The sequence below is a fragment of the Muntiacus reevesi genome, chromosome 3 (genome assembly GCF_963930625.1).
Source record: "Muntiacus reevesi chromosome 3, mMunRee1.1, whole genome shotgun sequence".
Lineage (NCBI taxonomy): Eukaryota > Metazoa > Chordata > Mammalia > Artiodactyla > Cervidae > Muntiacus > Muntiacus reevesi.
Window position 1 is genome coordinate 7,062,185 of NC_089251.1, and position 13,369 is coordinate 7,075,553.

Consider the following 13,369-nt stretch of genomic DNA (forward strand, 5'->3'; position numbering starts at 1 on the left):
GACTTCCCAGGTGGTCCAATGGCTAAGTCTCCCTGCTCCCAATGCAGGGGGCCCAGGTTCAATACCTGATTGAGGAACTGGATCCCACATGTTAACAACTAAGATTCCACATGCCACAGTGAAGATCCCCAGTGTGTCAGCTAATACCCAATGCAGCCGAATATTTAAAAAGAAACAAACAAAAAAACCCCATAAACCTAACAGACTTAATAAAAAGGATCCAAATTTTGTCTTTAAATGCTCATGAAGTGGAATGAGCAAGGCTTGGTGACCAGCTGAATGGAAAAAGGAGTTAGGTGAAGTAGGCAGTGGGGTGCTGGTCTGAGAGCCCAAGCAGTACAGTATGTGGACAAGTGCCAACTGGGGTAAAAGCGATGTTTACCTGGGATCTGGGGGAAACCAAGGGCTCATCAGACAGCCCTGCTGCTGTCTCTCTTGCTGCATTCTGGATTTCCTCTGACTTCATTTTTCCCTTCAACTGTGTCTAGTAGGCTGTTATTGATCTACCTATGGAGTTGGGCTTTTTTTTTTTTTTGCTATTATATTTTTCAGTATTCATTTAAAAATCTGCCAGGGTTCACATCTATAGTTTCCTACTCTGCGGGTATTTTCACGTTTGTCCTTTATTTCTTTAAATAAGTGAAACAACTTACAATCTGCGTCTGATCACCCCAGCACCTGACATATATGCGGGTTTCTTCCTAATACTTGTTTCCTGCTGGTTCTCAAGGATGGTGGTGATTCCTTTTCTACCTGGTCATCTTTGTATTTTGTTCATGGTTATTTCCTAAAACTATATATAACTGAACTCTAGCACAAAGGTTCCTTCCTCCAGAGATCTGTTTGCTTCTGCCACCCACACGGGGTGAGGTCACCTGAACTAAATGTCAAGGTTCTGTGGACCACGGTGGGGCACCAAACCCAGCCTTCGAGCTCATGGGAGGATGGGATTACTTCTGATTCACCTTTACCCTAAGGGTGAAGCTCTTCTGAATCAGCTTTAATGAATTAAGGGTTAGAACCCCCACTTTGGACCCTTGAAATGACTTGTGTTCATTTCACTCCTACAATGCCTACAAAACCCAGGTCAGTTTGCAGTTCTTTCTTTCAAAGCCCAATACCTGTCTGCACACTCAAGAACTAGTGAATTCAACAAGGGGTGGAGCTGTTTATCCTGACAGAAGCTGAGGAAGGACAGATCTGCTGGCTGTCCTCTGTCCTCAAGGGCTGTCAGTCACACAGAGGAAAGCCCGGCTTAGTGAGGGCAGAGCCAGCCAGGACAGCACAGGGTGGTAGACGGGGTCTGGTGGGGCTGACCTCAGATCCTGGTGCCAAGGGTCACAGAGGCCATTCCAATCCTGGTTTTGGGGGCCGGAGGGGACGAGATGTCTCGGAGATCCTTAGGATTTTTTTGGTCTTCACCACACCCCCTTGCCCCTCAGGGTCATGTGTCCCCACAGCTGTGCCCCAGGCCCCTCCCATCAGCTCAGTCAACATGCTCAAGCTGCGAGAGTTCAAGATTTTATTTTAAAACAATAGTAAACAATTTCATTGATTTTTCTTAAGTCAAACCACCTCACACTTGGCTTGTCTCAGGCAAAAAAAGTAAAAAATAAAAAAAAGAAGGGAAGGAAAGGAAAATGTGGGGACCAACCAACCTTCCCCAAAATTAGGCCCCTGGTCCTGGCGTCTGGAATGGCTTTAGACACTGTCTTGAACAAATGAGAAAAGAAAGCACCAAAATATTGTGCTTCAGCAGCAGGTTAATAACCTCCATAAAGAAAAGGGGGGGGGGGGGGGATTGGAACACAGGTCCTGAGCAGTCTGGTTCCGCTCTAGAAGCTTCCAAGTCTGGAAGCATCTCCTCTCCACAACTCCATTTCAAAGAGACTTCAAGATTGGGAGGAGCTGGCCTCCGAGCTGGGCCCTGGGGATCTGCGAGCCACACCCCAGACACAGGCCAGGGTGACCCAAGCAGGTTCCCAGCCTCTCAGAGGGGGTGGGAAGGACAAGGAATGCTCAGAACACACGGGGGGGGGGGGGGGGCGGCGGGGCTGGGGGACGAGACAGTAGACACCACCGCTTCACTCCCCCCACCAGTTCCCACTCCCTCTGCAGTTTGTCTGGGTGGAGATGAAGACGAACCACTACCGGACGGCGGGACAGGAAAGAGCTGTAAACAGCTTGGGTTTGCTCACCCACATGTGCAGGCTCTTTTTGTCAGAGAGGGACCACTGTCTTGGGGACAGGGGACCAGAGAAAGCCCTTGTGGTGCAGGGTCGATGTGGGCAGGACACAAGGACAGCAGCGCCAGACGCGCGCTCTCTCTGGGCCCAGCCCCACGCAGGAAACACTGACCGAGGTTCTGGAATGGCATCGGCGGCAGGAAGGACGTGGGGATGCTCCCTCCCCTGGGGCCCCCAGGCAGGCCACCTCTCGGGCCCAGGGCAAAGGGCCTGGGGAGCTGACCTGGGCCCCTCAGTACGCAGGGAGGCCCCCGCACAGCAGGCTCTTCTAGCCTCCTCTCCAAAATTCCATCTGCCTTTGACAAAACCCCAAAATAAATAGTGTGCACTTTTCACGCCACCTGGATTTCCTGGCCCTGTGACCAGAGGTGCGAGCCCTCCTCCTCTACCCCACACCCCGGTGCCCATGCCAAGGGCACGCTCTGCCCGACTGGGGGCTGGCAGCAGCACTGTGAGGGTCTCTGGCCATGAGGCCACCCCCCCCAGCAGCAGGCCCTCCAGGGTCCTAGCTGAGGGGCTGGCTCAGCCCTTTGGTCCACTCTGTTCATCAAAATTAAAATAAGCAAAAAAAAGGCTCCACTCGGTGACTTGGGTCTGTAGAGGTCTCTGCTTCGTCCCTCTGACTGTCATCCCATCCATCCTGCAAGGAATCGTGCAGGCCAGATCTGGAGGCTGGAGCCAGCCACGCTCACCCATCACTGCAGCTTCGTCCCCAGCTTGCGTTGTCTGTTCCTACAAAATGGGGGTGGGGGGGTCAAATGAGGGGGCGCCTGGCATTCAGTCAGCTGTCGCCTTCCTACCTCCAATCCCATCAAAATGAGAGAAGGCTCACTCCCAGGGGCCCCCGGGGTTGGCCTGAGCCGGGCCAATCAGAGCTCGTGCTCGGGGACCTGGGACTTGGGGCAAAGGGAGGGTCAGTGTCTCAGCTGGGCCTGCACCCCAGGTGCTCAGCTCTGGAGTCCAAGTGCGGAGCCAGGAGCCAGGCGCACGGCTGGGGCCAGGATGACAGAACACAGGCACGAGGGACCTGGCTGGATTCCAGAAAATCTGGGGAGCTCCCACTTACAAGTGGGATTCTGTTATTATCAAGTAAAACAGACGAGAAGATAGTTGAGTTCTCCTTCTGGGATATATGGAAGCAGAGAGGGGAACTGTTGACCCAGTGGATCCCAGTACCTGATTTGGGGGAATGGCTGTGCCTACAATGGGCTCAGGAACCTGAGGGAATCAGGGCTAGTCCTGTTCCCTGGAGGGCCTGGCTGAGGCTCAGATAGGAGGATGGGGCTCGTCAAGAGTCCCACCTGAAATGCAGAAACCCAACTGTACCCACGGGTCCTGTATGATACGGTCCCAGCCTCACCCCCTGGCCAGCCCCCTTCTTCCCTTGGGCTCTGGCCACACCTGCCTCTATCTGCTGACTCAGAAGCTTTATACAAGCTGTTTCCTATGCTGAGAGCATTCTCCCTGTCAAATCCTAACTCCAATGGGCCCGCTTTCTTCCGCCACTCCCAGCCAGCATGGCCAACCACCCCATCCCCGCATCACGTTCCCGCCGCAGGCTCTCAAGACCAAGGCCCCAGTCACACAGGTAGGTGCCTGATTCCTTGTGACCATCTCCTGCCAGCCACCACCCTCCTGCTCTCTGCCTGCCCCCAGCACACAGCCTGGCACGGAGCAGGGACACGTGGAAGTTTCGGTGAATGAAGGGAGCGGCGGGGCGGCTCCAGGAGCCAGGTGGAGAGCCTGGGCCAGCTGCGGAGTCCGCCAGTAATGGGATTGACTGTTCTAACGCCCTCAAATCCCCTTTCCTCGCGGAGACAGGGCTTTACCTCTAAGTTCATTAGGATAATATAGACCATGATGACCTGGACACATGTCCCGACGGCGGGGACCCCGCCCTGTGGCTCCTCTCACCAGGAACCCAGGGCTCCTCAGGAAACCTCCCAGGCTTGCATGGGAGCCCAGTCCTGCCTCAGCTGCCCTCTGAACCTGTGAAGGAGCCAGGCTTTCCCCACCCCAGTGGGCACCCCACCCAGGATTTGAGGTGCATGGAGAGGAGAGCTGAGTCAGAAAGCGCCAACGTCAGCTCCATCCTGACTTGCTCTGCAACCTCAGGTACCCTTAACTCACCGTGCCGAAAGGGTCTGGGCAGAAGAGTCCCGGGGGGTACTGACACAGGCCCCCTGAGAGTCCTGGCCGCCCAGCTCTCTGGTTCTGGGCCACAGAGATTAAAGGCATGGCTCTGAGCCCAACAGCCTGGGTTCCCAGTCTGGCTCCCACACCTGAGGTCTGCATATCCTCAGTCAAGTGACTCCTCTCTGAGCCTCAGTTTTCTCATCTGTAAAATGGGGTCCAGGGGAGGACTCAATGAGGTGGTATAAGAAAAGTGCTTAGACAAAGGCCTGGTTCTTGAGGTGCCTTCCAGAAATGGGAGCGGTGCTGCCTGAGGGCTGCACCCCACTGAGCCAGGACCTGGTGACCGCAGTCCCCTTGACTTACCTGGCTTCTGCCCGGGTTACTGTGTATTCAAACCAGAGGACGTTGGGAATAAGGCTCGTGTCTCGGATTAGGAAGAACTCAGAGATAGGCCTGGAGAGACAGACACCCCACAAGCCAGGACCACATCAAGGTCTGTCATCAAGCCGGACGTCCCTGCCTCCACTGGGCTGGCAACACACCCACCCCATGCTGATCACAGTCTTTGCCCTAAGACAGGCCACTAAGAGACCCAGATGGGCCACAGGTGTGACACTTAGGCTGGGACACGGCCCCAAGATACATACAGCCCAGAAGGACACACGCTGCTTTCCAAGCCCCCGAGAGGCCAGGCGAGGACAGAGGCTTCTGGACTGAGAAAACCCCTGGGGGGGATAGAAGCCAGGCGAGCGGGCCCTGCTTCCTACGCCCCTGCGCACTGGAGCCTTCCCCGGGAGACTGAGGCTGGGGTCGGCATGTCTGGGTTCCCCCCACTGAAGGCCCCTTGGCGGGAGGGGGCCCGGGACATAGTGTCTGGGAAGGTGCGGGGAGAGGGGACAGCAACACGGGCGGGAGGCAGTTACCAGGCTGCTATCCTAGGGAATAGCGGGGTGAGGACCTCCTGGGTGAAAACGAACCAGGCGATGGCCATCAGGCCTCCAGCGATGCCCCCATAGAGCACTTGGCTCCAGGTGTGGTACAGCAGATAGACCCTGGGCCGAGGACAGAGGCGAGTTCACAAGAGCCAGCCGGAGACAAGCCCGCACAGCCCGCGCCCCCATGCCCAAGTACCAGCTTCCCCGGGGAGCCCTGCACACACACGGGAGACACCCACAGAGAGGACAGAGTCCTGGGGCCACACGGACTCGGAGCTGCTTCCAGAATCAGGCAAGGGGCCGCATCCCAGCAGGGGCGCCCCCGACTCTATAGAGGTGAAGGGATGGCTTGGCTGGGATTTGTCTCCAGCCCTCGAACTTGGGAGTATGTCTGTGAAGGGCTCCTTCAGGACACGGCAACAGATGGCTGACGCTGGAATCATGGCCCCCACCAAGAGCAGAGAGCAAGGACTGGGTGGCACGGGGCAGCTGGAGCCTTGGCCTTTTAACCTGAGAGGCTGGGGGCCTCCTTCTCGGCCCTGCTCATAGGCTCCAGGGCTCGGGTCCACTGTGAGGGCCCAGAATCCAGCCAGACCTCAGTGGGCAGGGTGGGGGCGGGGGTGGGGGCGCTGCCCCCTCCCGCTGTACCTGCTATAGGAGACTAGAAAGGCCACAGTGAGGAGACCCAGCGAGAGCACGTGCCTCCACAGCAAGTCCAGGAACCTGGCGTTGTTCGTTTGGTGCATTCTGGGAAAACAACCCTGTCAGGCAGCCTCAGCCCACAGCCTGGGGCCCCGGCCCCCCGCACACACAGCCCCCGGCCCCCATCTGCAGGCTCCCTGGGTGCCTCCTGCCTTCGCTGGAGCTCCTCCCACCCCTGGGAGAGGCCGAGCCCCAGCCAGCGGGCATCCCAAGTGCTCGCGGCACTTTGGGTCCCTGGCCGAGCCCGGCCGGGGCAGAGGCTCACCTTAAATAAAGAAAAAGGAAGGAGTAGACGGAGAAGAACCACATAAACTGGGAGTGGCTGGAGGGCATCCCGTACTTGGTGCTCACTGCCGGGTGGGGGCCTGGGGGGAGAGAACAGGCGTGGTGGGGGACGCGGGCCTCCCAGGGACGCCCTCACCTGGCGGGCTTCCGAGGCCCGGGCCCTACCTCCACAGGGTCGTGGCTCCTGGATGACGTGTTTGATCAGCCAGTTGACCCCCTCGTTCAGCGCCAGGCCCCCCAGGAACGAGATCTGCCGGGAAGATGTGTGGTCAGCGGGTCCTCTGGGTAACCTGCTAGCCTCCAACTGAACCTCCCAGCCCCGGGGACGACCTGGAACCAGCCAGGAGGCTCCACACACTTCAAGAGAGGTGGTGGCATGGAAGGGAAAGCAAAGCACCTGGGACGGGATGGGGAGGCCCCTCCTCCCCGGGGTGGGGCCGTGGGGAGCAGGACTCACTCACCGTGTGCAGCTCCCGTTTGAATATAATGAGGGTCACGAAACCAACAATGACAAATACAGGGCTGAGGCTCAGGTAGGCGAGAACGTGGCCAGAGAGGTCACCTGGGAAGACAGGGAGGACAAGATGAGGGCAGGGCACGGCCATCGAAGACGGCCTGGCCCCCAGCAAGTCAAGCCGGGCCTGGGTCAGAGAAGCGGTCCCAACAGGGCCCAGAGGGCAGGGCCAGGTGACCGGAGCCGCCTCTGGCTGACCACACCACCTCGGCCACAGACACAGTGTGCCAGGGCGTTTACTGAGCCCTCAAATCCACAGATCGTGAGTGTAAAGCAGGTACGTCACTGGGCCCATTCTACAGATGCAGACAGTGAGTCCCAAAGGGGCTGCGTGATTGGTCCAAAGTCACACAGCAGGAAGGAGGCGGGATCTGACTAAGATCCAGGGGATGAGATGGCTGGATGGCATAACCGACTCAATGGACAGATGAGCTTGAGTAAACTCCAGGAGTTGGTGATGGACAGGGAGGCCTGGCATGCTGCCGTCCATGGGGTTGCAAAGAGTCGGGACACGACTGAGCGACTGAACCGAACTAAACTTACCCATTATCTCACCAAAGCAGGAACGTGAACCTGGCTTTGTCGGGCCCCAGAGGCTGGACTCTGGACCAGGAGACAGCCCAGCAGGCACATGGATGCCTCTGGAACACAGCACTGTGCTAAGATGGGCCCAGCCAAGCCCTGGGCCTCCAGGGGAACCTGGCGCTCTCTGGACAGCACACGGACCTGGGTCCACGCTGCAGACTCAGACAGGGAGCAAGACCGGTCTGCTATGCCCACTATGGCCGCCTATTGCAGTAATGGCTACCTGCTGCCGCTCTACTGGCAAAACAAATGGCCACCTATTGACCGCTGCCTTTTGCCCCAGAAAGGCCTGGGGGGGGAGGCAGTGTGAGAATCCTGAAGCCAGCCAGCAAGAGCCAGCTGCCCCCGTGCTCAAGGGCAGGGCTGACACCAAATCCAAAGGCTGCCCTCGTCACTGGAGGCAGGGCGGCCATGTGGCCGCTCTGGGGTCAGAGTATGCGGTTCAGCGCCCAAGCCAGCACTGGCGGCTACACGGACTCCGGCAAGGACTTTACCTCCCTGACCCACGGCTCTTTCACCCGTGAACCAGGGATATCAGTACCCACCTCCTCCAGCCATGGGAGCTTTGACGTGTGAGGCCTGTGTGACGCCCGCCTTGGTCCCTGGCACCCAGGGCACTTTTAGGTTTGGAGAACCCATAATCGAGAAAGGGCCCCACCACTGGCCTGGCCTTGTGCAGGCAGCAGGGAGGTACCCACACAGGGCTGAGCCCCACTTCCAGGCGGAAGAGATGGGCACACACCTGGCCTTGCCCACACTTACCCAGGGTAGGGCGGGCTTTGAACTGGCCTGGGAGAACAGATCAGCCAGTGCTGCCCCAGGCCCGCTGAGTGATACTGGGGTGAGGCTCTTCCCTCTTCCAGGGCTCTGTCTCCTCATCCACACAGTGGCCCGGCCCCTTCCAGTCCTGAGATTCTGGGTCTCTCAGCTGTCCACCTAGTGCGCAGGACCCTGGGTCGTGCAGACAGGAAGTGGCTGGCACCCCCAAACCTCTGGCCACTTCCATGGACTGTCCCACAGCAAGTGCTACCTTATAACTTCCTGCAGATGCTCTCAGCGACTCTGGCCTCACCATTCTCCAATCAAAGCCCCGAGTGGCTCTCTCTGCCCTTGGGGTAAGTCCCACCTCAGCCCAGCTCATCACACCCTGCAATCCTGGCCCTGCTTCCCTCTCACCCTCTGCTCCAGTTCCAGGGACTACATTCTAGTTCCCTGAATACACCGGGCTCTGCCCTACTTCCGGACTCTTGCACACGGTTTCCCGCACCTGGGAGGCTGTCTGGGTTAACACAACATAAATTAAGCACCCACCACTGTGGCAAAAAAAAATAAGACACTTTCCTGCCATTGCAGAGCTCTCAGAATCTGTAACCAGGGCGTCGTTTATGATACCACTCATTAGTGGAGACATCTGTCCAGTATCTTTCTCTTTCTCTAGAAAGCAGGCATCATGAGTGCAGGAGTGGGATCTCTACACCTCACTTGACCCCCAAATCCAGCACAGCACTCGACACTTAACTGGGCTCTAAAATGATGTTAGAGCTTCCCTGGTGATTCAACAGTAAAGAATCTGCCTGCCAATGCAGGAGACATGGGTTCGATCTCTGGGTTGGGAAGATCCCCTGGAGGAGGAAATGACAACCCACTCCAGTATTCTTGCCTGGAGAATTCCAAGGACAGAGGAGCCTGGCGGGCTATAGTCCATGGGGCCAAGAGTCAGACACAACTTAGCAACTAAACAAAAACAAAATGATGTAAATGAACGGAGGAAGGAAACAAGAGTCAGTGTGACGAGGGGTGTGAAGGAGAAGTGCAGGGGGGTCACAGAAGAATTAGCAGGGGACTAGAAGACCCCCAGAGAAGAGGCCCTCAGGCTCAGCCAGGTCTCTCCTCTGGTCCCTGAAAAGGGTCCTTCATCACAGCCTGAGTCATGCTGCTCACATCTGCCAGGTTCCTTCCTCTCACTGTGAGCACCCAGAAAAGCTACTCCCTGCCCAGGGAGGGGAAATCATGAAGGTGCTGAGACCTTAAGGCAAGACTCTTCCCTTTTCCAGGCCGCAGTTTCCCTCCTGTATGGTGGATTTTGTCCCCCCCTCCCACCAGTCCAGGAGGTCAGGGACATATCCATCTGTTCACCATTCAAAACACAGGGCGGAGCCCAGCGCTGGCATTCAGGAGGCGCTCAGTGGACACCAGCTCAATGAATAACGGGTGAACGGTGGGCAGGCAGGCAGAAGGCAAGCTAGAGCAACAGGAGGGCCGCCCCACCCCCCACTAGAACCCAGAACACCTAGGGTCAAAGTTCCCTGGCATCCAGCCCGGGGGCCCTCAGCAGGGCTAGGTTCTCACGTCTCTGCACAAGCAGGCCCTTCCTGGGGTCACCAGGGCTCACTGAGAAGACAACCCCCAACCCCAGCCTCACCCAACACCCAACCATCCTACACAGAGATGGAGGCGTGGGCTTGAGAGGGTCCTGGGAAGGCGTGATCACGTTCATTGCAATTATCTCTTGAATGTTTACTCTACACCAGGCACTGCACTCAGCATTTCTCATACCTCCTGTTTCTGATTCTCGCATCACCACTAGAAGGGACGCACTGTGATCAGCTCCACTTTGAAAAGGCAGAGAGAGGTGAAGTCACTTGCCAAGGCTTGAACTCTGACCCCAAGACCCAAGCTCTGCAGCACTCTACTAAACCGCCTCCGGAACAGGTCACTCCATGACCTGCCAGGTAGAAAGCCCTGAGCTTCTAGAGCTGGGTCCAACGGGAAGCTCCAGGCGCTGTCTGCCCCCAAGGTCCCCTGAGTTGTGGAGCAGTGCTCTGCCCAGGGCGTGGCATCAGAAGTACCCCAACAACGAAGAGCTGCCTGGCCTCGATTGGCACACTCCCAGCAATGGGGAGCTCTTTCTTACGGCTGCCCAATAGCACTGTTTGCAGAAACCAGGCACTCCCTATGAGCCGTGGAGAAAGTCCAGCCTCTCCGGCTCCAAGAAGGGCAGGGAAGAAAGGCCCTGGTCCAGGCCAGTTATCCTTTCCCACCTCACCCAGACCACCGCCCCAAGACAGCCCACCGGCGCCCCGGGACCCAGGGGAGCTCCCCGGACGCGCAGCCGCAGAATGCGCGAGAGGCGCTCACAATTTCGCCCAGCTCATCGCCACACCACTGCGCCTGCGCGGCGCGCGCGCCGGCCGAACCCCTCCAAGGCTCACTATTTGACAGTTCCTACCCGGGCGCCCCGGCGCCCCCTTCGCGGGCTTGCGCCTGCCAAAGCACCAGGCACTGACAGGCCGGCCTCGGGAAGTCATCCTCGGAGCCGGGGTTGCCTTTTACCTGCAGGATATTCGACGTGGGTGAGGGTCACCGGCCGCCATGAAGCAGGGAGCGAGCACTGTCCGTCCGCTGCCATCTTACCCGGAGACCGGGCTTCGCACAGCAGCCAATGGGGAGCCAGGGGGGCGGTGGTCCTGACCTATCACGCTGGGGAGCCTCCTCTCACCCAATCGGAGACCGATACAGGTAGCGGCGCAGCCATTCAGCGTGCAGGCCGTGGTGCTGGCCCGTACGGCGAATCAGAACGCAGGGCCCCTAGGAGCCTGTTAGCCGTCCCAGCCAGCGCCCAATCCGGGGCGAGCGCAGGTAAGGGCCTGACCAATCAGAGAAGAGGAGGGTTTCGGCGCACAACAAGGGAGAGAACAGCCAATCAGAAGGTGAGACAGGCTCGCCGTGTGGGCAAGGCGGGCCAATCAGCCCCTAGCTTGGGGGGCGTGTTGAACTTTTGGTGGGAGCTTTGGTTTTGCGGGGACTTGCGCGGAGTGAAGACTTCCTCAGTACTCTGATCACGCCCGGGGTCTGCAGGTGCCTGGGCTCCCGTCAGAGTGCGTGCTCGAAGAGGGGAGGCAACCTCGGCGCGTTGGGGTCTGAATTCATCCGCTCTTAGTTATGCGAGTAAACAGGCCAGAGACTCAAGGGAAATTTATTTTCCTTTGCCCTTTTTACTGACCGGCAACAAAACAGATCACACAAGACGGACGACCTTTCTATTAAAGGTGGGGGAGGGAAATCCCGGGGCGGGGCGCACAAGTCAGCCCCCCAAGATGCTTTATGGGACGGAAGGTTCAATTCAGCTCAGTCGCTCAGTCGTGTCCGACTCTTTGCGACCCCATGAATCGCAGCACACCAGGCCTCCCTGTCCATCACCAACTCCCGGAGTTCACTCAAACTCATGCCTATCGAGTCGGTGATGCCATCCAACCATCTCATCCTCTGTCGTCCCCTTCTCCTCCTGCCCCCAATCCCTCCCAGCATCAGGGTCTTTTCCAATGAGTCAACTCTCCACATCAGGTGGCCAAAGTATTGGAGTTTCAGCTTCAGCCATCAGTCCTTCCAATGAACACCCAGGACTGATCTCCTTTAGGATGGACTGGTTGGATCTCCTTGCAGTCCAAGGGACTCTCAAGTTAGTGCTGAATGGATGCGTAATTGAAATTAAGAGACTCTGTCCCTCATTTCATTTGGTTAACACTGATTTAGTCACATTTATGCTGCTTAATGAGGCATCTTGGAAGCAAACACCTATACCTCAGTGTTCGCAAAACATTCCTCTCAGTGTCCTACATGGGGTTGCATGAATTAACCAGGCCTTACTGGCACCTCTCCCTCTCCCACCCTCACTATCTCTCTAGCTAGATTGCAGTGCTTACAGTCTAGATAAGGTGCCCGGCTCCTCTTGTCTACTATCCTTTGCATATGCTGTTCCTTCTGCCTGGAATGCATCACTTCTGCCCTCCTCTGCCAGGCCAAGTCTGGCTCAGGTGTCTGATCTCACTTAGAGGTTTCCATGGCCAGGAAAGGGTCTTTCACTGGGCTCCCACCGTTGCATCCCCTCTCCTACCCCAACACTGACCACTGCTGGACTGTAATGGAATAGAATTTGTATCCTGCTGGTGTGTGAAAATAGTATAAATTTTAATTATGTTGATTTGGTTGATAGTGCTTTTCAGGTCTACTATATCCTTCTACTTTTCTGTCTATTCATTCTATTAATTTTTGAGAGTTTGATACTTAAACTCAAACTAAAAATCTATCTACTTAAAAATAATTGTAATATATAGTGGAACTATATGTAACTTTGTTCTATATTTCCCAAGTCTCCTGTAAATGTGTTATCATACTTTGATAATTTAAAAAATCAAACAGAAAAAATGTATATATAATATATATGAAGCAGAAAACTGTGATACATAACTTAAGGAAAAATTGACCAATAAAACTGATCCGGGAAGGTCGTGAGGAAGCAGCGCGCAGTTTGCAGCCGTCATTTCTTCCGCCTTCAGTCTCTGGATCTTTTGTAGAGCTTCCAACAGCGCTATGTTGGGACAGAGCATCCAAAGATTCACAACCTCTGTGGTTCATCGGAGCCACTACGAGGAGGGACCAGGGAAGAATATACCATTTTCAGTGGAAAACAAGTGGAGGTTACTAGCTATGATGACTTTATTCTTTGGGTCTGGATTTGCTGCACCTTTCTTTATAGTAAGACACCAACTGCTTAAAAAGTAATCCTTGAGACAGATAGGAAGAGGAACATATTAAGAGGTGCAATCTCTTAAAAGGATCAAACCCTTGAACTCAGCATCCTAGATATGTTTGTAAATAAACTTACGGCATAAATCCTTAACACCTCTTCTCTGAAATATGGAACGTGATAATTGAACACGTGCTTACATTTTATTTGGGTAATATTGCATTATTTGTTTCTTAATTAAATATGTATTTGATTTTAAAAAAAATAAAATAAAACTGATCCGGGGGGGAAAAAAAAAAAGAAAACGGTGCCTGGATTGATCCAGTAGATCTGGGTTATAACCTTGGAGTCTACATTCTTGTTCCCCGGGATTCTGATATAACTGGTTGCACCCATAGTTGGCGAAGACCTGGGCAACGTGAAGTCAGGGCTTGTTATG

General features: G+C 55.7%; 1 protein-coding gene and 1 pseudogene across 2 annotated transcripts; one reads left to right on the forward strand and one right to left on the reverse strand.

Annotated features, from left to right (window-relative positions):
• Window positions 1-1,508: 1,508 nt before the first annotated feature.
• Window positions 1,509-10,829, reverse strand: DOLPP1 (dolichyldiphosphatase 1). Of its 2 annotated transcripts, XM_065928286.1 has the most exons (8): window positions 10,737-10,829; window positions 6,766-6,866; window positions 6,470-6,554; window positions 6,285-6,384; window positions 5,966-6,064; window positions 5,306-5,434; window positions 4,746-4,835; window positions 1,509-2,978 (listed from the first exon to the last, which is right to left on the reverse strand). In XM_065928286.1, the coding sequence occupies exons 1-8, from the start codon at window positions 10,810-10,812 to the stop codon at window positions 2,942-2,944; spliced, it is 717 nt and encodes a 238-aa protein (XP_065784358.1). In that variant the 5' UTR covers window positions 10,813-10,829; the 3' UTR covers window positions 1,509-2,941. The 2 variants fall into 2 exon arrangements, with proteins under 2 accessions (XP_065784358.1, XP_065784360.1); XM_065928288.1 differs by lacking the exon at window positions 5,306-5,434.
• Window positions 10,830-12,773: 1,944 nt separating this feature from the next.
• Window positions 12,774-12,965, forward strand: LOC136162650 (cytochrome c oxidase subunit 7C, mitochondrial pseudogene; annotated as a pseudogene).
• Window positions 12,966-13,369: the final 404 nt, after the last annotated feature.

Excerpts from the sequence above, each read along its gene's own strand:
- DOLPP1 (XM_065928286.1), bottom strand. The coding sequence starts at position 10,812 with ATGGCAGCGGACGGACAGTGCTCGCTCCCTGCTTCATGGCGGCCGGTG. Across the intron at positions 6,867-10,736 it reads CCACGTCGAATATCCTGCAG|GTGACCTCTCTGGCCACGTT; the intron begins GTAAAAGGCAAC and ends CTGTCTTCCCAG. Across the intron at positions 5,435-5,965 it reads TTTCTAGTCTCCTATAGCAG|GGTCTATCTGCTGTACCACA; the intron begins GTACAGCGGGAG and ends TCCTCGGCCCAG.